The sequence below is a fragment of the Heliconius melpomene genome, chromosome 6, assembly GCF_056956725.1.
Source record: "Heliconius melpomene rosina isolate 202511_hmr_F chromosome 6, ASM5695672v1, whole genome shotgun sequence".
NCBI classification, from domain to species: domain Eukaryota; kingdom Metazoa; phylum Arthropoda; class Insecta; order Lepidoptera; family Nymphalidae; genus Heliconius; species Heliconius melpomene.
The window spans coordinates 13,158,562-13,183,280 of NC_140394.1; the positions used below are offsets into that span (position 1 = coordinate 13,158,562).

Consider the following 24,719-nt stretch of genomic DNA (forward strand, 5'->3'; position numbering starts at 1 on the left):
TGGTTCGGGGACGATGCCTGTACACCTTTTCCTTCAGGTAACCCCAGAGAAAGAAATCGCAGGGGGTTAAATCAGGTGATCTCGGCGGCCACCCAACGTCACCTCGCAAAGAAATGAGATGACCGGGAAACATTTGTCGCAGGATTTCCATTGAACGCCTGGATGTATGGGCTGTAGCACCATCTTGTTGGAACCAGATGTTATCGTTGTCATGATTCTGCGTTAATTCCTCCAATTTCGGTTTCAGAAAAGTTTCAAGCATGTCGCAATACCGAGCAGAGGTAACTGTGACGACTTGACCATCTTCTTCAAAAAAATAGGGACCCCACACACCAAACTCTGCAATAGCGCACCACACTGTCACTCGAGGGCTGTGAAGTGGTCGTTCGTGTAGGTTTCGTGGGTTATTCTCAGTCCAGTATCGAAAATTCTGTTTGTTGACAGTTCCGGCGAGGTGAAAATGTGCCTCATCACTGAAGATCAAAACAGCAGTGCGGGGGATCTGCTGAATGTCGCGGCATAAATTTGTTCGTGTGTCTAAGTCTCTAACTGTTAATTCTTGCACTACCTGAATCTTGTATGGGTGAAATTTAAGGTCTCTATGCAGTATTCTGCGGACACTACTGAAAGATAATCCTAGTGAAGCGGCATGTTTCCGAACAGAACGCCGAGGGGATTGTTGAATTGAAGCCCGCACTCTATCCACGTTTTCCGCTGACGTTGACGTCCTAATTCGGCCTTGTGGTCTTGTTTTTAATGCTGATGATGTTGCTCTAAAATTTGATACCCAATTTCTGATTGTTGGTCCAGTGGGAATGGGATCACGTCGACCAATAGCAAAATGTAAACGGAACGCACGCTGTGTTGTGATCACGGAGCCGCCATTTTTAATAAACTCTTCAACTACGAACGCACGATGTTGTCCCGACCAAGCCATTGCTCACACTAAAACTGCATGTCATGGCGCGTCTAATGACACCATCCCCACCCTTCTACTCCTTCCCTTCTTCGTGCAACGTCCTTCCAAAACCGGAAAGTTCAATATGACTCACCCTGTATGATAGTGAATAAACCACTCGGAAGAAAGCCTATCCTGCCAAATGTTTTGGAGAAACATTTACTGAAATATATTTTATTCATGGAGGCCAGGTTTTATGGGTTAACTAGGCAAGATGTCAGGCGGGCTGCTTACAGGCTTCAGAAACAATATGGCAGGCAGAGCTTGGTTAGACCATTTTTTGGATAAACACAAAGACTAATTATCTCTGCGTAAGCCAATAGGTACGGTCAGAAGCTCGTGCCCAAGGATTCAACAAAGACGCGGTCCAAGAGTTCTTTGCTATTTTAGAAGCCGAAATGACAAAAGTCCGTTACCCTCCAGATCGCATATACAATGTCGATGAAACTGGACTGACGATAGTTCAAACCAAAATTCCACAAGTCATTGGAAAAAAAGGAAAACGACAAATCGGAGCATTGACGGCAGCTGAACGTGGTTCACTTATGACTATTGTGTGTTGTATGAGCGCATCAGGCATCTTTATACCTTTGATGATTTTTCCACGGAAGAATTTTTCAGATATTTTAATGAAAGGTGCCCCACCGGGAGCCATTGGAAAAGTCCATCCATCAGGCTGGATACAAAGCAACTTATTCTTGGATTGGTTCGTGCACTTTAGTGAGAAGACAAACCCATCTGAGGCTAGCCCGGTGATGCTGATTTTAGATGGACATTACAGCCACACACGCAACGTAGACGTCATAGAGCTGGCCCGCGAGAACCACGTGACTATCATCAGTCTCCTACCTCATACAACCCATAAACTCCAACCTCTCGATAAAACATTCATGGGTTCACTCAAAAGACATTACAGCGAAGAAATCCGTCAGTTTATGTTACATTCCGAAAGAATGCTGAAACCACATGACATAGCAGAGCTTTTTGGTCGAGCTTATATGAAGAGCTGTACGGGAGAAATAGCAGTAAACGGCTTTCGTGCTACAGGTATATACCCTCTTCAGCCACAGATATTTACGGATGTTGAGTTTATAGCAGAAAATCAACAACAGTCAAAAAACCAGCATCAGTTACACGCAAGCACTTCATCATCTGCATCTGACGCCGATCATCATACCAATGGAAAAGATTCGGCTGAAATTGTCCAAAGTCTGTCGAATGACTAAGATATCTTTCCAGTTCCTGGCCCTAAAAAGAAGACCTCTAAAAGAGGAAGAAAGGCAACGACTGCTAAAGTAATTACGTCATCTCCTTATAATAACCAGTTGAGGGAATCCTTGCAATTAGCAGAAACTCGAAGAGGACGTGGACGAGGGCGTGGCCTTGGCCGTGGACGTGAAAATATCAGCCCTGATGGGAGTGACAGCTCGAGTGACCAGGAATTCGGGAGCAATAGCAATGAAAACTCAGATTTTGAAAACAACATGCAAGCAAACAGTTCGGCTGTATATGCAGATGTGAGTTGTATTTTCTGCGACACTGCTTACTCCGAAGATCGACAAGGCGAAGAATGGATACAATGGAAGCGCCTGCGCGGGTCCTGAAGGAGAGCACTATATATGTGATTTCTGTCGTTGATTGTTCATACTTATAATATGAGTATGCCCCGGGGTGCCATAATACCACCCCCATGTCTCAATTACTTGAATTTCTATTTTTTTTAAATAGTAATTATTTCTCACATAATAATTTGTTTTCATTAAAAACATGTTCAAATATAATTAAACAGATAAATGCTGAATGTTTTTATGTATAATATTAATTCACAGACCCATTACTTCAAATGTTATAAGCTAAAATCAAAATGGGGGGCCACATTGCCACCTTCTCCTCTAAAGCTTCGCATACTAATTACAATATATGTTTAGTACATAGCAAATAAAAAGAATATAAATGAACAATATACTTCACTATATAACAAATGCCTGTAAGCATTTAAATAAAATTTAAACTTTAAATACAAACAATAATTAAACCTATTTCATATAATAATCAAATCAAATAAGAAGAGTGGTTTTCGAATATGCTGAAAATTGTAACCTAAAGCATAATTTTAACAAAGCTCTAAAAATGGCTGGACGTGATTGGTTGCTTGCTTTTATGGCTAGAAATTAGATTTTTGTCAGAAAACCGGAGGCGACCAGTATAAATAGGATCACAGCCTTTAATAAAACAGAAGTACTTCTGTTTTATGAGGTACTGGGCCAGCTGATGGAAAAGCATAGATTTATACAGAAAAACATTTATAATTGCGATGAAACAGGCATTTCAACCGTGCAGACTACGGGGAAAATTCTGGCCACAAAAGGACAGAAGAGAGTGGGATTCATAACCAGCTGGGAGAGAGGAAGAGATATAACTTTGTTGTGTGCTATGAGTGCTGCAGGCGGATATGTCCCACCGATATTTATTTTTCTTCGAAAAAGGTTGACTCCTCTGTTCGAGAAAGATAGTCCAGAAGGGGCGCTATACAAATGCTCAGACAAAGGTTGGATCAATGAAGTTTTGTTTCTTGATTGTTTGGCACATTTTAAAGCTAAGCCGTCTGCTGATGAACCCATTCTTTTAATACTTGACAACCACGCTAGTCATATTTCTCTCCCAACTTTCGAATATTGCAAGTCACATTCATATGTTCTCTTCCGCCACACACATCTCATAGAATGCAGCCTCTCGATGTATCTCTTTTTGGGCCGCTCAAAACAGCTTTCACTAAACTCTTTCTCTAAATTTGTCTTTGCCCGATCAGTCAGGGGTGTCAATTCAATTGAAACAATTAGGCACTTGAAAGATATAATGTCTGTATTTGGTAAAATATGGTATAGCTTTTACGAGCAGGTATTTTAAAGAATTTACACTACAAAAGCAATTTAAGCACGTTTTAAATGCAATACCTTCCCCACGTTCAAATGGACAAGTAGAGAGAGTTAACCGGACAATTATTATTGGCCTCAATACTTCCACAGAGAGTGAGTGTACTTGGGATGATAAATTAGCAGACGTAGTGTAGGGGATAAATAATACTCCTCATGCGGTAACAGGAGTTTCCAGGGAGGAGACTCCATTCAATTTAATGTTTACTCATAATAAGTCTCTTTTGCATATCCAACAACCTCTAGTAGTCACAAAACCGCCGCGGCGTAATTAGACGAACGTAGAAAGATTGCTAAGGCGCGAATAGATAGGCATATGACGGTTATGAAATCCTGTTACGATAAAAAAAATAAAAGCTGTAGGAAATATAAAGTAGGAGAAATAGTCCTTTGGAAAGGCGAGGTATCGAGAGATCGTACTACAGGTATAACAACAAAATTAGGTAGTCAATATACTGGACCTTATAAAATCTCTAGTTCTCGATTAGATATAGATAGATACACTATTAGTGGCATAAAAGGTATCAAAGGGTATAGAAAATTTAGTGCAGTGGTACCAGGAGAATCTCTAATGTTGTATAAGCCAATGGTGTCTGATAGTTCGTCTGAAGCAGACCGTGAGGTCGACAGAGATTATCTAAAACTCTCGGTGAGTGCTGAAGACGTGTTAGTTAGGCGTCCAACAGGCTTTAATATGGGCACTTGCAGGTTTCAGTATGAGTTTAACCTGTTAACTGGGTATGACGAAATATTTCGTCATACATAAGAGCCCACTGCAATGGGCATGACGAAATTTTTCGTCATGGAAATTAATCATAATATATTGAACGGATTACGTTCTACGTTGTTCTTATGTATTAAATCTTATAGTGGTTATATATATGCCATCATATTGTCGACGCGTCATGAATTTTCATGTTCTTGTAATCTCTCACTTGACCGCTATTAACGGGAAAACGGGCGCTGCATGGTCTATGCTTCTTCTTTCTATGTGTCGCAGTCGCCATCAACTAGTAAGGGACGCCTTTCTTTGACACCAAAACCATCTAGACTAATTGAAAGACATTTTGCGGATTATATACCATCCAAGAGTAAACGTAACCAGGAGATGCAAAGTGTGTTATTCCAAAGGTATTAGGAGAGAATCGAGATTCTGGTATCCTGACTGATGTGTAGCCTTGTATATGCCACACTGTTTTAAGCAATATCATACTGCGAAATAATTATTATAATTTGTTCAATAAATTCCTTTGAATTATAAAATATTTTATCAAAATAAATAAAAACCATAAGTTAAAAACGATATTCCGCTTATATACTTATCGCTGCGAAGAAAAAGCCCCCTTTCTGAAACGAGTTGAGCAATAGCTAATTCCCCGGTTAACAGGTTAAGTGAGACCACATAACGCAAGTATTTTCATTTCTTGTAACTTCGCTGTATACATTTTTGCGACGTGTATTCGTTGCGGGTGCGATGGGCAATGTGTGCAGAACGAAGTGTCTTGGCACTGGATTCCCTCTGCCTTACCTGCTACAAGATACAGTGTGAATCATTTTTTTTCAATATTTATATATATAGATATGTATATTACCATATTCCTTGTTATTTATGTTATAATGCACAATTCCGTTCTTCCACAGATTTGCAAAAACTAATTTAAATACAAATGTTAGCACAAAAATTCTTGAAAGACACATTTATTAAATAATTTGTTTTTTAAAATACTGAACGAAGAAACCAGTCTTTGTAACTATGATGAAGTGATTTTTGAAAACAATAAAAAACAATTTGAAATATCAATAAAATATATTTTACTACTTTTTTGTTATGTTATAAAAGAAACTAGTTATGCAAGCTAGTTATGCACTCACCCAAACCCTCAGTATTAGGTTAAGCGAGATTATTCCGCTGGCTCAGCGAGACCACCGGAATATTCCCATTATTGTTATAAGCACTTTTATTGTTTCGTAAAAATTCATGTTAAATGTCGCAATACATTATAACTTTTGTAATACAAATATTTTTAACTTTAAGAATTAATATTGTTGTGATCTCCAAATCGATCAGACGTATTAAATAGTTTTAATTTAAATTAATATTTTATTTTTAAAAAGGTAAATTCTCAATTAGAAAGTTTAACTGGCGCAGCCGGTAGGATAGTCTATCAAAGGTCTGCGTGTCTTGTAGATTTGGGTGTCCAAATTCGCCCAAAAATCGCGAGTACAGTGCGAATAGACTTAGGCTATCCACGAACCAAAGAAATAAGTTGAACAAGAAGATGGGATCAGCGATGGGTCGGTGAGTAAAACTCTTTGCCTTCCTTTTTCTTATATTCCCACATTCTATTTGAGATTTACAATAAATATAAGTGGCGTTATTTTGGGATTGAACGTCTCGCATTATAACGTATCTGGTTTTAATATAAAACTCTATTAAACCTGTAGTTCTAAGAAAAGTATCTCCATAGACTAATTAACTTCTAGAAGTAATATTATTAAAATATTTTAGTAATTAAAATATATATATAATAATTAATGATCTAAAAATCGATCGTAATTGTTTTTATGTTTTATGAAATAAAAAAAAATAATAATAATTTTATTGTGTTTTATTTTCCTACTATTTTTATATTTTTAATTTACTGTGTGCTATTTTATATACATAATTGTTATATGTGTTTTTGATATATTTTATATTTTTGTGTGTGTTAAAGCTCAGAGCTCTCTGTTAATTTTTACTCTACAAAATGAAACAATCGCGAGAAATTCCTTTAGCGTCAAATAGCGTATTACCAATACCCAATGAAATGTTACGACTAATTCCTCTTTTCGGTGGCGACAAAAGAATATTAAATTTATTTTTTAGAAAATGTGAGTACATTATAAATAAATTTCGTGGTCATCAGCATCAGAATATTTATGTATAACATGCTATAACTAGTAGATTAATAGATGATGCCGCCGCGTTGTTATCTGAGCGTGAGGATATCGAGACTTGGCCTGAGTTAAAAGAATTATTGGAACAACATTTTGGTGACCCACGTAGCGAAGAATGTATAAAAATTTCGAGATTTCAAATTTAGAGTTTTGTAACAGAATACAAAATATTCGGTCCCTGTTAATATCTAAAGTAAATTTATCGGCAGATGAAGAAGTTAAAAATGCGAAAATTGCTATTTATAACCACACAGCCTTAAATGTTTTTCTCTATAATTTACCAGAAAATATGGTGCGTATTGTGAGACTTAAATCACCTAGTACATTAGAACAAGCTCTATCAATAGTTTTAGAGGAGGTTAATTTTCATGAACAATATCAACTTCGTAATCGCATTCTTAATAATTCAACGGCACCGAGGCCAACACCTAACGTCGCAGGGTCGTCATCTACACAAAATAATCTTACCCCTCAGAAAAAAAATAATTTTGGAATCCATACTATTAGACCTCAATTTACACAACAACCAAAATTTGAATATAAACCGCAGCAAACATTACTAAAGCCTCAACCGTTCGGGTATAGGCCTCCCCAAAATCCACAATTCGGATATAGGCTTCCCCAAAATCCACAATTCGGATATAGGCCACCCCAAAATCCGCAATTTGGGTATAAGCATCCCCAAAATCCTACTATGACACCACAACAGTTTGGTCAAAGACCACCTCAGAATAACCGCTTAGAATCAACTGACATATCTATGAGAACGGCACCCCCGCGATCTCAAATAGCGCAACAAGGGTTTAGGTTAAATGAAACTGATTTACAAAATGAAAAATTGGAATACGACTATTACTACGATTATGATCCTTATGACTATATGAATTACGAACCGTATGTTGAGGACGTGCCTTATGCACCTATTGACGAAATAGACAATTATATTGTAACTCCATCAGCCGAGGAAAATTTTCAAACAGAAGCCTCGCAAAATAAGAAATCATAGAATTAAATTGTGACCCGAATCTTAAATTACCTCATATTTTTATTCCAGAAATTAATGCAAAATTAATGATTGATACTGGCAGCACTCGCTCGTTTATTAGCCCCCGTATTGCTTACCAATATTTTCCTAATTTTATTAAATATGAACCTTTTAAAGTTATTAGCACACATGCTTCTAGCCTACACAAAGAAATTATTGAAATTCCCTTATTTCCGACTTTTAATACTACAGATTATCATAAATTTCATTTATATGATGTAGATGAACGCTATGACGGACTTATTGGAAACGATTTACTTAAACAATTGGACGCAATTATTGACCTCAAACATTTATTACTGAGAACTAAGACCACTGATATTCCTATAATTAATAATTTGAATTATCTCGTTCATTTACAACCTCGGTGTGAACAACGAGTAAAGATCCCTACTGATTTACACACGGGAGAAGCAGTAATTGAATTTAAAGAGTTTACACCTGGTATACGAATGCCTTCTGCATTAGTAAATTGTATTAATGGATATGCATCAACAATAATTCAAAACACTTTAGATAGACCTGACTTTGACTATTAGCAAAGCGTTTAAAACATCGAGTATTAATATTTCAGAATGTAACTTCATAAAAAATAATAACGAAACAATGACTGACACCGACGAAATATTGAAACAAAATTTAAAAAAACTTAGATTAGACCACACTAACGAAACTGAACGTACTAGAATACTAGAATTATGTCACGAATATAGGGATATATTTTATTGTGATGAACTACCCTTAAGTTTTACCAACGAAGTTAAACATAAAATCCGTACTAAGAGTGAAGATCCTATTTTTATAAGACCATATAGGCAAGCTCCTGCGCAAGCAGACGAAATTAATAGACAAGTTGAAAAATTACTCCAAGATAATGTAATAAGAGAATCACATTCCCCGTGGAATGCACCTGTTCATTTAGTTCCCAAAAAGCTTGATGCATCAGGTTTAGTAAAATGGCGTATGGTAGTCGATTATCGACGTCTTAATGAAGTGACTGTTGACGATCGTTACCCACTACCTAATATTACTGACCTACTGGACAAACTTGGCAAAAGCTTATACTTCACTACGCTTGACTTGGCAAGCGGTTACCATCAGATAGAGGTAGACGAGCAAGACATAAAGAAAACGGCTTTTAGCACGCAACATGGCCATTATGAATTCCTTAGAATGCCGTTTGGCTTAAAAACAGCCCCAGCAACATTCCAAAGGGCTATGGATAGTATATTAAGAGGGTTACAGGGAATACATTGTATGGTCTATTTAGATGATGTCATTATATTTTCAGCTAGCCTAGATGAACATATTCAAAAATTAAGAACCATTTTTGACCGAACACAGACGAATTTAAAAATCCAACTAGATAAATCGGAATTTCTACGAAAAGAAGTAATTTACCTTGGACATACAATAACAAAAGACGGTCTTTAACCAAATGACGATAAAATTACTGCCGTATTAAATTACCCAATACCCAAGACGACAACTGAAATAAAATCGTCTTTAGGTCTCATTGGATATTATAGGCGGTTCATTAAAGATTTTGTTCATGTTACAAAACCATTAACGTCTTGCTTAAAAAAACGAAATAAAATTGTCTTAGATAAAAATTATATGAATGCATTCAACAAATGTAAGGAACTTTTAACAAATGACTCTTGCAGTATCCTGATTTTGATAAAACTTTTATTTTGACTACTGATGCTTCTAATGTCGCGTTAGGAGCAGTTCTATCCCAGGGTCCCATTGGTAGCGATAAACCAATCGCGTATGCTAGTCGTACCTTAAGTGACATGGAATCTCGATATAGTACAATAGAACGCGAATGTCTTGCTATTGTTTGGGCTATAAAACATTTTAGGCCATATCTTTACGGTAAGAAATTCATGATATACACCGATCATAAGCCTTTAATCATGGCTGAACTCACAAAAAGATACAAGTAGTAAACTTACTCGTTGGCGCCTTCGACTTCAGGACTACGATTACGAAATAGTTTATAAAAAGGGAAACCAAAATTTAAATGCGGACGCTTTGTCAAGAATTAGAGTAAATGCCACACATTCAGACGATGAAAAAGACTCTATGATAGTAAATTTTGATAAGAAAGAGAAAGGGCTACGGCAACGCAATTACTCTAGTACAATGTCTATATCAGAATGTAGTTCTAGGGAAAAACTTATAACCCTTTCCGATTCCGAAACTTTATCAGTGCCGAGTTCACCTAGGACATGTGACTATCCGGTTAGGTCACCGTCTGAAACATCCAAAACAGACTCAGTTCATTCCGCTAATATCGTAGAATCGTCAGGTATACCAATATTACACGAAGCAATAGACACAAAGCCAAATCAAATTCTAGTATATACATGGTTTAAGAATGAAATACAAGTTCGCGATCTTTCACGTGAAAAGCAAAAGGTGTTAGAAGTATTTTTACCCACTTATAATAGAGATTTAGTTAAACAATTTTTAAAGGAGTATATTAAACCAAAAACCAAGTATTTCATTTATTTTGAAAATAATGAACATCGGAAACAGTTTACTAGTATTGTCATAGAATTATTTAGGAAGGATACCGTTCTATTATTTAGAGCAGAGCGAGTAATTTTTATAGAAAATTAAAAAGAACAAAAAGCTATCGTATTAAAACATCACCAAGGTAAAACATGTCACCGCGGTATTAAGGAAACTCTAGCAAGTATACGTAGGAATTATTTTTGGCACAATATGCAAGAAACCATTTCAGCCATTATTAACGCTTGTGAAACATGCTGTAAAATGAAATACGATAGAAAACCTTTTAAACCTGTTTTACAGTTGACTCAAACACAAGACGCCCCGTTTCAAGAATTATTCACTGATCTTTTTCAGATAGAAGGAAATTACTATTTGACTATTATAGATGCATTTAGTAAATTGGGTCAAGCCATTTCAATAGATAATAGATCAACCGCGGAAGTAGTTCGTGCACTTAAGAAATATTTTTCATTTTATGGTACCCCTAAAAAGATTAGTTCCGATCCTGGTAACAAATTTAATAGTGAATTAATGAAAGAATTTTTGAGTTTACATAAAATCGAAATCCATATCGGCTCCCCTAACAATTCTAATTCGATGGGATTGATTGAACGTTTACATTCTACTATTAATGAAATTTATAGATGCGCGAAATACGAAGAGAAATGCACGGATGCACCATCAGTGATGATGTATTCCATTATTGCCTATAATAGTTCTATCCATTCTGCCACAGGTCTAATCCCTTTCGAAGTAGTATTTGGTCATACGGATTCAAGTAGTTTATTTGATATAGATTTAGAGAAACAATACATACAGCAATTGGTTAAAGATCATGCAAAACGTTTAAAAGTATTATATAAACACTTAGCCGAAAAAATGATTGAAATTAAGCAGAAGGTAAAGGAAAGTAGAGGTGGTGAAGATGAAATAGATCTTCCATTAGGAAAAATTATATTTACAAAAGACGTTAATAAACGGAAAAGCAAGGATAAACCGCGATATCATAAGGCCAAAATTATAGGAAAGGATTTAAATAATGTTATACCGATACAAATTGGTCAAAGAAAATCTAAAGTTCCCGTTAAAAATATAAAACGCCCTCCGCAGGTGGTGTTTGCTGATACTGATAATAATGGGATCTGTGCTGGCCCTTCATCTGCAATCTCTTGAAAATAATCCAGGTGTGTATCCTGTAAAACAAGGTCAGGCGTATCTTCAAACAGATTACTTGACTATAATTAAGGTTTTAAATTTAAATAAAATATATGATGATTTAAACTTTGTTATAAATAAATACAATGAATTTAACAATTTAATTAATAAAAATATTTTTTACTTACGTGATTTCCAAGTTGCAAGATTTCACATTGAATATATTCGCGACATCACCGTACAGAAATATGAACAGCTAGTTCCACAAAAACGTTTCAAGAGAGGCCTTTTCAATCCATTGGGTTCTCTTATTAAAATTATTAATGGGAATTTAGACTATAATGACGCTGTAAGATATGAAAAAATCATTTCTCAGCTCGCAAATGATCAAACTACAATGAGGAACAAATTTACTTTAATATCTAAAATGCTTGATAGTTTTATAAATACTACTGAAGTTTTGAATCAAAATTCTTTTGTATTAAATGAGCGTTTGAAAATTGTTGAATCTATGATCAAGGAGTTAGTTTCTAAGGATAATCATTTAGTATATACCACATATATAGTAAGTCTTTTTAATTTGTTCGTAAGTAACTTTCGTACTATATTCATTAAGTTAAGAGAAATAGAGACTGCATTAGCTTTCAGTAAAATATCCATATTACATCAAAGTATTATTAATTCTACTAAACTATTACAACATTTAGTTTTAATATCTCAAACTGAAAATTTATTATATACGCCGAGTGCGGAAAATTTGGTAAAACTAGAGGAAACAATCAATATTAAATCATATATTAAGCAAAACCAGATTACGTTTATAATGGAGATTCCAATTACAGATAACATTACTTATAATTATTATAAATTATTTTCCTTACCTATTTTTCGTAAATCAGAAAATAAAACATTTTCCATTATCCCTAAATATCCCTACCTCTTGGCAAAGGGTACGAAATACTTACCGATCCTAAAACCATGCCGGTCACTTGCTGCTGGAGAACAATTCTTGTGTAACGAAGATCATCAAACTCTTTATCCTGAGATAACTTGTATCGAGCAGCTCTTAAAATTCGAAGATAACTTAACACAATGTGAGCAAAGAGAGATTGACATAGAGAATATAAGGGTCCAAAGAATCACATCTACAAGTTGGATACTATTTTCAAAATTTAGAAACACCCTAACTCAAACCTGTAATGGGGATGTCAATAAGTATTCTATTATTGGGACTTATGTTATGACCTTAGACGAACCATGTAATGTTGAGGTAAAGAATATGAAGATTCGTAGTCATGTCAACAATCGATCAGACGTATTAAATAGTTTTAATTTAAATTAGTATTTTATTTTTAAAAAGGTAAATTCTCAATTAGAAAGTTTAACTAGCTACTGGGAACGTAACTAGCTAGAATTCGCGGAAGACGCCGAGTTGCGTTCCCAGCCATATAGAATATAGAGAAAAGTAAGTCGTTGTTAGCATGTCTTTATGTTAACACGCTTCTAGTAATAAGTTTAGGTTTATATAAACATTTTAGTTTATATATATATATATGCATATACACACATCGGCACAATTAGAGGAACACAAACAAAAGAGGTTTTTTTTTAAACTTTTGGATAATAGATTTTGCCGTGTGATACCGGCCTAGAATAGGATCACCCTGGCACTGCTGGTCTCGTAAGAGGCGACTAAAGTACGTGTGGTAGAGTCACGTCGCCAGCAATGGCAACATGCATGGGCAGACTCGATCGGATCCTTACCAGCCACGGCATTTAAAACCGGCGTTAAGTAGTAGCTAATGCCGAGCTCCGGAGCCCAAATCCCCACCCCTCCCTGGAATATGAAAGCGGCACTCAAAGAGAAACTACCCCAGAAGGGTACCAGCTGTGTGTGCAGTGCTGGAGAATCCCTCCCTGAGATATAAGAAATCGTATTTTTCAAAACAGTTTTCTGTTGCGAAAACCTATTGTATATAATAAATCTAAGTGAAAAAACTTTATTTACGCTAATTCTGAAAATTTCACACATTCCTGGAACCCTGAAAAATCACTTAGAAAATTTTTGTTAAAGTTAACATATAAATTGAAATTTGAACCACTTACCTTGGGTCGATTCTTGACTTGTTGGTATCGTGTCGTAGGGTCTTCCGCGCCGTATCTGTGCAAATTTTTTCCAAATTTTTGCTAAAATTTTTGCGCCATTTTTACGCAAAAACCACTGAAAAGTTTTCGGCACTTTTTGCCTGCACCTCCCCGGGCACCCCCGCTGTTCGTACACCATTTCGAAGGCCTTTCGGAGCCCGAAGGTTTGACACCAATTTCGATGAAATTCGAGCTGTGGAAACTGAAAAAAAGGACCGCCACCCACCTTTTACTCGACAAGCAGGTAGAGAAAGCTCCTTTTTGAGGAAAAATCTGAAGTTGGATATTTTTTAACCGACTTCTGTAAGAAAAGGAGGTTATCAATTCGACTGTATTTTTTTTTTTTTTTTTTTTTTTTTTATTATTTATGTTTGTTACCTCATAACTTTTAACTGGGTGGACCGATATTGATAATTTTTTTTTTATTTGAAAGGTATAGCTTCCCGAATGGTCCCATTTTTTTTTGGTCCATGTCTGACAATGGTATCCATGAGAAAATCACATAAGTCTTAAATTTGCATTATGCATGTGCGCGACTAATAGCCGAATAACTCAATGTCGCGCCAACCGATTTTGATGATTCTTTTTTTATTTGAAAGGATACACTTCAAGGATAATTTGGTGAAAGTTTGGTTAGGTTTCGATTATGGAATCCGGAGAAAATTGAGAAAGTTTGTTTTTTTTGGTCAAAAATTAATTATACTGTAATAGTTACAAGCAAAAACTTTTTAAATTGATGTCAGAAGTGAGATTCCTGATCGTTGCATTTCTTTTCAACCAATCTCAAAAAAGAGGATGTTCTCATTTTCAACCAACTTCAAAAAAGGGAGATTCCGAATTCACCCGAATACTTTTTATGTTTGTTCTTGTCAATATACCAAAATGTAACTTTGCACAAAAATAATAGCTAATTAAATGAAGTTTTACATAGAACAATCACAACCACTCGTTGACAACCACTACCACCACCATCACCACTCGTTCAAGAAGCATCATTTTAAGATCTACCCATCACTAAAAATCGTAAAATAAATTAATTTTTAACAAAAACAAAAACCGACTTCTAACAACGAACTAAAAAGTGAAAAATAATTATATAAAGATTTTATAATTTTGAAGTCGGTGTCAAACTAATGCTACAACACCTTTACTACAATATCTAATTACTAAGCCTGTTTGTTTTACTTGGCACCGACTTCAAAATTATGAAATCTTTATATAATTATTTTTCACTTTTTAGTTCGTTGTTAGAAGTCATTAACACCTGGTCATTTTTAATTGGTCGTCCCTTGACTTCGTTGGCATCAAATAATTTAATGGGCTTGTCCATAAATTCCTTAACCCGATTTCAACGCATCGAGCAACTAAGACAACACCTCTGGGCTCGGTGGAATAAGGAGTACATCTCAGAGCTGCAGGTTAGAACTAAATGGATATCATGTAAGGGTGTGCTACAACTCAATTCATTGGTGCTTCTAAAAGAAGATAATTTACCCCCCTTAAAATGGAAGATGGGTCGAGTGATTGCTGTGCATCCTGGCTCAGATGGAGTCATCCGAGTTGCCGACGTAAAGACGTCCAGTGGTATCCTTCGCAGATCATTCAGTAAAATCGGCCCATTACCTGCCTTTTCTGAGGGAGAAGAATCTGGTTGAAAGAGAGACGCCAACGCGCGGGAATATGTTCACGCAAAACGCCTATGCATTCATTCATAATTTTATTTCGATCCATCCTGCGCGTATTTTGTTAAGATACCGGTTGTCTATGCAATAAAGCGTCTCTTCCTTTGTAACGAGTGTACTGAGTGTAACGTGATTTCATTTATCTCCTTAAATAGTGCTAAAATCCCAACAATCGTTTTAAAATTAATAAATCTTTTTTAAAAATACATCCGCGTGGGACCCTACAACATTTTGGTGGCAGCGGTGGGATACGGAAATTTCCAGTTCGCCAAAAAGCCAGCCAGCCAGCCGCCAGTGAACTATCGTATTCCCTTTTTATAACAATTATAGATTAATATATCGAGTACCGTGTTTCGTGTGAGTGACAAAATAAAAAGTGTTAAGGAAGTGAAGTGTAACACCATCTAATATCCTGAGGGATAACGAGACGTATCCGGGCAATCACCCTGAGCATCCTTCCATCCAAAGAAGTATCCACAATTTAAGTTTCCATTATCATTGCGTCGAAGCGTCACTTTGCTGTCCGGAATGCATATCTTATTTCGGTGTATCGTTATGACAGTGTATGCAGCCGCATTCCAGTGAGTCTATTGTTTAAAATTATTTTATTGTTTTATATCATAAATGTTCAATATAAATTTGTGTATAATATAATTATGTATCTCCAATAATATATCAGTTATGCCTAAAGTAACAAAAAAGTAGGAAGACAAAAAGTTAAGTGTACACATTCCGGAGTTGCCTTTTAGTGCAGAGACAAATAAAACTGTAATATCCCCCTAAGGCGACTAGACCAACTACTTTATCCGTAGAGATGGACTTAAACACATTCAAGTTTATTAAACCTTATGATGGCAGTAGGGAAACCGCAAATTCTTTCATAATTAATTGTAATAACGTATATGACCTTGCTAGTACAGTTCATAAACCCATTCTTTATAATACATACTTAGTCAACTGAGTGCGAAAGCGGAAGCTGCTTGTTCAATCAAAGAATTCACAACTTGGGAACAGTTCAAAAATTTTTTTAAGACAGCAATTTAGTGAAAGAAAGCGGAGGCAACTATTGACGGAGGCATCACTCAGAAACACTAAAAAGAGTGAGCTTACCGGGCGTATAGCCGCTATGGAGGACTTAGCCATCCATCATTTCCTAATGGGTCTTCCCACCCATGATTATCAACCACTGTGAGACGTCGCAATCGCGGAAAATAACGTTTTTTGTCATTGTGAGACTTTAGAACAACAAATTATTACTAATCCAAGCTCGGACCATTGTGGACAAAAGCTTTCGGTAATAGATAAAATAATCCCAAAACGTAAATAAATATCAATTAGACCAATCACTGAAAGTAAAGATAATGTTTTTAATAATAAAGTGATAGAAAAAATAAAAACTTAAAAATAACCGGATTAAGTGCGAATCAGTTATATTGCAAAGTTTTTCATTTATTGTCAACAGAGTTTGATAACATTTTTAAAGTAAAACAAATATATAAAAACTCGAAGTTAATGTTTAGCGACTGGGCAACTGTTGGTTTATACGGAAGCAGAAATAAACTATACGAATTATATAATATGAGGCAATTTCTCAAACTACAAGAATTTTTTTTTTCAAGTATTTTTTTAAATTATCATGTTCATTGATGGGTTAGGGACCAATAAATAAAGAAAGAGTGAGAGAGGAATAGAAATACGAAGAGAGGAATATATGCAATTATTAGGTACATCAAACTTTATCGATCAACTTCTATTACTTCGGCTTGTGGAATTTGTCAGATTATATATTTTTCGTAATCCTTAAATGATTCCCTCCAAAATAAAAAATATCAGCCATGTTGGAGAATGTCCAGATAACGTTTTTTTTACAACTCCGGAGCCCGAAAAACCTGGAGTATAAGGAATCCCCAGCCAAGGAACCATTAGCCTTTTTTGACTTACAGTACCGGACAAAAAAAAGTACGTACCGATCGATGTCCACTTATAAGGCATATTTTTTTCAAATATCATAGATAACTGAAACTTTGGGTGGTCGTGACGAAAGAACCTTAATTAGCCTTTACGCTGCCGTTGTAACAGTGTTGCAAATATAGGAAACCAGAAAGATAACGATTTTAGCGTAAAAAGTGCCTCTTATATGATGGACAAAAAAAAGTACGCACTCAAAGTTATCATATTATCAACAGTGACAGCGAAGTGATTTTCTCACAACAAAGTTTAACAAGGCGAAGTTTCTCCATTTTTCATCCTTTTATATCTTCTCTCACTTCGAATAAAGACGTTAAAATCCGCGATGCCGAAAATACCAATTTAAATTAGAAAATTAATGATAAAACCCAAAAAATAAATATTTCAAAATGAGAACTTGGTTGGAGATATGAAATAAGTGATGGGGCAGTGCGAAAAATACGCAAGAAGTTTGAAAAAATAGATATAATCAATGATAAGAACGGCAGAGGGAGGATAAGAGAAACCACTGCAGTAGACGATCGAATAATAATTAGGGAGGTGGTAAAAAAACCCACAATATCCAGCCGTGTAATACTCCAGAATACCGGCCTCAATGTTTCTGACCGAAGGAATCGCAGCAGACTGCGAGGACTGGGTTTAAAAAATAGTTTCGCACGGCATCGCCCTCTGATTCGTAAAGCAAATAAAATCAAGAGCCTCTAATTCTCAAAAAAATATGTTGGCAAACCGTTTTCCTTTTGGAAAATAGTAATATGGACCGAGGAAAATAAATTTGATTTATTTGGACATAAACTACGATCGCACATTTGGTACAAGCCTACAGCACAGCTCCTCGAAAAAAAATATTCATAAGACAGTGAAACACGGAGGAGGAAGTCTATTAGTGTAGGGTGTTTTGCGTGGTCTGGAGTCGGCAATTTGGTTCAAATAAAAGGCATTGTGACCGCCGATGTCAATATGGATATAATCAACGAGAATTTGAAAGAATCATTGCTGAAGATCGGATTGGAAGATCACTTTATCTTCCAACAAGACAACGACCCATAACATTCGACTCGGTAATCATCGGTCTTTTTCCGATCTTCCAAAATAAAATTGTTGGACTGGCCATCAATCATTTATCTGTCAGTCAAATTATTAAAAATGGATGTCAAGTACAATTTGATCACAAAGGTTGTAAAATATCAAACAGAAATAATGAACAAGTTGCCACTGCAAAGATGAGTAATAATATGTACAAACTGAATACTCATAGTATGCCTGCCTACACATCTGTAACAAAAGAAAATGACTGGTATTTATGGCATCAGAGAATGGCTCACTTAAATTTTGAAGACTTGAATAAATTAACAGAAAGCTCTGGATTGAAGTTGGAAAATAAAGAAAAAGTAATATGTATTTCTTGTCTACAAGGAAAACAATCAAGAATACCTTTCCCTACTGAGGGATCACGAGCTCAAAATGTACTGGAACTCATCCACTCTGATGTTTGTGGACCCATGGAGGTATCATCTCTTGGAGGTGCCCGTTACTTTGTTACATTCATTGATGACTTCACTCGAAAGGTATTTATATACATATTAAATAAGAAATCAGAAGTGTTTGAAAAATTTAAGGAATTTAAAGCCTTAGTGGAAAATAAACTTGGTTTTAATATAAAAACACTCCGTACTGATAATGGGAATGAATATTTAAGCAATGATTTTAAGCATTTTCTTAAAATGTCTGGCATTTCTCATCAAACTTCCGCCCCCTATACCCCTCTACAAAATGGTCTGGCAGAGCGAATGAACAGAACTCTATTAGAAAGAGCAAGATGTATGTTGCTTAATGCAAAACTAAATAAACAATACTGGGCTGAAGCAGTGACAACAGCAGCACATATCACTAATAGATGTCCAACAAGGGTGTTAGATTATTTAACACCAGAAGAAAAATGGACTGGTAAAAGGCCAGATATTAGTAATATAAAAGTCTTTGGTTGTGAAGCTATGGTTCACATCCCTAAAGAAAAAAACAGGAAGTGGGATCCAAAGGCAATAAAGATGATCTTTGTGGGCTATAGTGAACAAACAAAAGGCTATAGGTTCTTTGATCCAAAGACAAGAAAAACCTTAATCAGCAGAGATGCAATTTTTATTGAAAGTTCAGTAAAGAGAGATTATGCAGTGGTGCCATTATCTGAGTCGGTCTCGGAATCAAAAATTGAAAATGAAAGCCCGACTAATAATGACACAACATCTGAAAGCACTGAAGACTCCTACCAATCAGATGATGGATCTATATATGAACCAGATGAAACAATTGAGGAAATGGAATCAGAACGAAATATAACAACTAGATCTAAAATGCGGACTGCTAAAATGCAAGGTAATACTTATATGTGTGCAGACGAAATAATTGATCAATATGATGTTCCAGAAACCTATGCTGCAGCAATATCCACTGACAACGTGCATGCTGAGAAATGGAAACAGTCAATCAAGAAAGAACTAAATGCACACCAAAAGAACAACACCTGGAGTTTAATTGAAAAACCAAAAGGAGTACGACTAATTGACTGTAAATGGGTTTTCAGAGTAAAAGATAATGGGTCAGTGTTTAAATCAAGACTATGTGCCAAAGGATGTGGACAAATAAAAGATATTGACTACACTGAAGTTTACTCACCAACAGCAAGATATGATTCAATAAGAATCTTACTCTCAAAAGCTGTTCAACATGAATATGAAATGATGCAGTTTGATATCAAGACTGCATTTTTATATGGAGATGTGAAAGAAGACATTTATATGAGAGCACCTGAAGGTTTGGATGTCTCACCAAATCAGGTATGTAAACTTAATCGTTCACTCTATGGTTTAAAACAAGCACCAAGATGCTGGAATCAAAATCACACAGAGTGATCCAAAGAATTTTGTAGGAATGCAATTAGAAAGATTTGAAAAATGTATTTTTATCCACCAAACAAAATACATTGAGAGATTATTATGTAAGTTTGATATGAACAATGCTAACAGTAATAACATTCCAGTTGACCCACATACAACTCTAGAAAAGGGAACTGAAACACCAGACAAGAATATACAGTTCAGAGAAGCTGTTGGTTCACTAATGCACCTTGCAGTGGTAAGCAGGCCTGATATAATGTACGCAGTCAGTTTGGTGAGTCGCTATTTGAATAGTTATAATCAAACACATTGGAATGTTGTAAAGAAAATATTTAGATACTTAAAAGGAACAAAAGACTATGGTCTATGCTACTCGCCCTCGAAGAGCTGCCTTGAAGGCTACAGCGATGCAGATTATGCAAAAGATACTTGCACACGTAGGTCTTTGACAGGATATATATTCATAAAAAATAGTGCTGCTGTGACATGGGCAACACAACGTCAACACAGTGTGGCATTATCCACTACTGAAGCAGAATTCATGGCTGCATGTTCAGCAACCAAAGAAGCCATATGGTTAAAAAGATTATTAATAGATATAAATGCATTTAACCAGAACTCTATTTGTTTAAACATTGACAATCAAAGTGCAATTTGTTTAATTAAAAATGTAGATTACCACAAAAGATGCAAGCATATTGATATAAGATATAATTTTATTAAAGAAAAATATTTAGAGAAAGAAATAGATCTTAAATATGTAAATACCAAAGAACAATATGCTGACATCTTTACTAAGGCTTCGGTTTGACCTTGACCGAACCGGTTATTCAGCCGAATTATTCGGTTTAGTATTTCATTATTTTGCTGCGTAAACAGGTTTTAACATGTATGTTACGTGTCGCTACTGGAGCTAGATGACAAGCGAGTCGTACCCATGAGTAAATGTGTTCTGTGGTCGTACTTTATCGCCCACCACCCCGCACACACCATGCTGTCACTTTGCTTCAAATCATCGCACGGTCAAAGTTATTATTACAAAAGTATTTAATTATATATTAATTTATAATATTAATTTATTATATTTGCAATATGAATGGATGAAAAAGATCATTTGTTTGGGACTTTTTTAATGAAATGGAAGATGACAAAACAAAAGTTAAGTGCAGTTTGTGTAATTGTATTATTTCTCGCGGTGGAATAGGGCGCAGTGCTTCGACTAGTAGTATGACAAATCATATAAAATGGAAGCATAAAGAGCAACTGCCAGAAAGATCCAATATTGACCAGTTTTATTACAGTAGCAAATAAATGATCACAGAGAGCACACGTTTGTTTTTACTATTCATCGTCCTTACAATCACAAGGACCATTCAAATTGAACCTTAAGTCAGTAAACAAATAATAATATAAATTTTCGCGAAGTTGCCGACCGTGACAAAATATCGTAGAGTTAAATCAGTTGCGTCTGTACTTCCGTAGTGAGCAGACGCCATATTGTTTGTGTCCGTGTTTAATAGTTACAAATAGTGACTTTCTTAGTTGAATTTAAGGCATTTACTTATATAAAGTTCTTCTAACATTGTATTAAGACAATTATGTGCGGATTAATTCCTCCACATCAGTGTATTTGTCTTTTGTCAGTAATAGTTGCAAGTTTATAATCAGTGACATTGAATGACTTTCGAGTGCATACGAGTCGTTACGCTGCCGGTCAATAAAACCGGTCCTCGTTACTGGTGCCGCACACAGCTTTGAGTGATTCGCTATTTTAACGAACGAAATAAACGTTGCTTGGCCTCGGCTTGGTTTTCCTCTTTTGCTTTTTATAATCAAAAAACAAAATGAAGTACGCTTGCTGTAAATCTTTGGCTGGAGGTGCGGCAAATGGAATTTCATGCAGCAAATGTGGACTTATGTTCCATTATAGTTGTTTAAATGCAGCAAGTACTAATAAGTCAGCAATACAAGATGTAATTAACTGGATTTGCCCCCATTGCAAACTCGCCTTGCCCAAGCAAATCAACAATGACAACACGCCTATCCGAGGTCATATGTCAAGGTCAAATTGTAGTGAGAATATTAATTTACGTCGAGGAGCCTCAACCTGTGAAATGGACTCGTCCTGTCAATCTGAAGATACTTCCTTCCTGGATCAAGTGAGGTTTATAATAACGTCGGAAATTTCTATTTTGAGAACTGAAATTAAATCATCTATTGCTCCCTTACTTAACGACCTAAGATGTGTTCGTGAAGAGGTATCTGGTATTAAAGATAGCTTGGATTTTGTTAATAATAAATTTGAGGAATTAAATAAGAGAGAGAGAGAGCTTGGATTTTGTTAATAATAAATTTGAGGAATTAAATAAGAGAGAATTCTCTGCGCAATGCTCGGATTTAAATTCCTTTAAATCTAAAATGGATGCCGTTGAAATTGAAAATAATAACAGAGAACAGTGGTCCCGGAGATCTAATGTCGAAATATATGGAATTCCTGAAAAAAAGAATGAAAATCTCAACACGATTATTCAGAATATTGCTGACAAAGCTGATTTTAATATCAATATCAATACGGACATTGATGTCGTAACAAGAGTTGCAGCTAAAGATAAAAGTGTTAAAAAGAATAAACCTATAATTGTAAAATTTCTCTGCCGTTGGAAGAAAGATGAGTTCCTCTCGCGGATCAGGAAACTTAAACTAAAGTGTCATGATATAGGGTTTATGTCTAATAATAATACTAGTATTTACTTCAATGATCATCTGACGAGCTCTAATAAACTATTGCTTCAAATGGTAAAAAAAACTGCAAAAGAAAAGTTTTATAAATATGTGTGGTTAAAAAATTGTAGCATTGTGCGTCGGAATGATACTAGTCCTGTCTTGCATATTATTAATTCAATTGATTTAAAAAAAATTGCTTAAGTGCCATCGCAATTTGTTTAATATTTTATTTTTATACAACGTTGTATGCCTTGAATTTCAATTGTATTGATTTTTTATTTATTGAATTTGGCTTTTTACTCGAATTTTTGTTTCATATATGTTTTTTAAAGAAAAATAGTTATTATTGGCTCAGCTTTCACTTAGACGAGATATTTTTTGCATTATTTTATATCATATATTACATTTTTATTGCACATCTGGTACTGGTTTGTAATATGGGTACATTACGACTTGTTCTTTAATGTAATGTTTATAAAAAATAAAAACTTTTTATTCAGTTATGAAGTTAGACGGTTAATATTTATCTTTTATGATGGCTTATTGTGTAATTTAATCTATATCATTCTACATGGCTAATGATCTTAGTATTTTATATCAAAATGTCAGAGGACTTCGATCTAAGACTAATATATTTTATAGAAATCTTATAAACATTGACTATGACATAGTTTGCCTCAGTGAAACGTGGTTAAATGATTCCATATTGGACTACGAATTTTTCGATGCCCGCTATGCCATTTATAGAAATGATCGTGATTATGCTTCACGTGGAGACACACTTGGTGGAGGTGTCTTAATTGCAGTTCGGTCACATCTACATGTTAACTCATCGTCAACAGTCAAATTATCAAATTCGGTAGCTGAAGTAGTGAGAGTCTCCGTTTCGCTTCATTTATCCCCTTCGTCGAGGTTATTGCATCTTTATTGTTGTTATTTTCCTCATGGAAAATACCATTATGAATCACTGTGTGAATTTTATGAGTTGGTATCTTCGGATATCGTGTACTACCCTAACGACCATTTTTTAATAGTTGGAGATTTTAACATCTCAAATGCTAATTGGAAGTATTTTGACAATAGAATGAATCTCCAAAATTTTGCTACTAATGACATTTTCGTGGACTCCATTTACCATTTTCTTAACTTTAATAATTTTGAACAATATAACACTATATGCAATATTAATAATAGATACTTTGATCTAGTGATTGGAAATTGTGAATGTTCGGTAACCAGGTGTAACGATCCTTTGGTACCCGAAGACACACACCATCCTACTTTAAGCATTTCACCTAAGATCGATTACACATCTCGTAAAATTTCTATTCCCTCTCGTACTGTGCGTATGTTTCATATTGCAGACTATATCGAAATTAATAAAGTTTTAGCTGAGTTGGATTGGTTGGATTTGCTTGATGAGACTGACATTACAAATGCAGTAGACCTATTTTATGGAACCATAAATGAAATTATCTGTAATATGATACCCAATAAAACCGTCTGTGGATATCGCTATCCGTTTTGGTATTCTAATTCCTTAAAGAAAACTATTGCAGAAAAACTTAGATATCATAAAAAATGGAAAATATACAATACACTCGTGGATTATGATTCTTTCAGCTTATTACGCAATAGACAAAAGAATATTCAAATCGTTTGTTATGAGAATTACATTTATAAAGCTGAATTTCAAATTAAAAGAAACAGTAAATATTTTTGGAAATTTGTTAAATCAAAGATAACATCTAATTG

At 35.2% G+C, this 24,719-nt stretch overlaps 2 protein-coding genes and 1 pseudogene across 4 annotated transcripts in view; 2 read left to right on the top strand and 1 right to left on the bottom strand.

The window, feature by feature from the left end:
- Positions 1–14,292, bottom strand: part of LOC146538638 (seminal metalloprotease 1-like) — a 34,022-nt gene extending 19,730 nt beyond the window's left edge. Inside the window, exon 1 of one of the 3 annotated variants that reach the window (XM_085187206.1) lies at positions 13,658–14,292. In XM_085187206.1, coding sequence (XP_085043332.1) covers positions 13,658–13,835 — 178 coding nt within the window. In that variant the 5' untranslated portion in view covers positions 13,836–14,292. The remainder of the gene's footprint in view (positions 1–13,657) is intronic. The other 2 variants (XM_085187205.1, XM_085187204.1) reach the window with 2 other exon arrangements.
- Positions 14,293–20,352: 6,060 nt separating this feature from the next.
- LOC146538639 (uncharacterized) lies at positions 20,353–21,051 on the top strand (annotated as a pseudogene).
- A 516-nt stretch (positions 21,052–21,567) lies between these two features.
- LOC146538640 (uncharacterized) lies at positions 21,568–23,397 on the top strand. Its single transcript, XM_085187213.1, has one exon. The coding sequence runs from the start codon at positions 22,659–22,661 to the stop codon at positions 23,163–23,165; it is 507 nt and encodes a 168-aa protein (XP_085043339.1). The 5' UTR covers positions 21,568–22,658; the 3' UTR covers positions 23,166–23,397.
- The last annotated feature ends 1,322 nt before the right edge of the window (positions 23,398–24,719 follow it).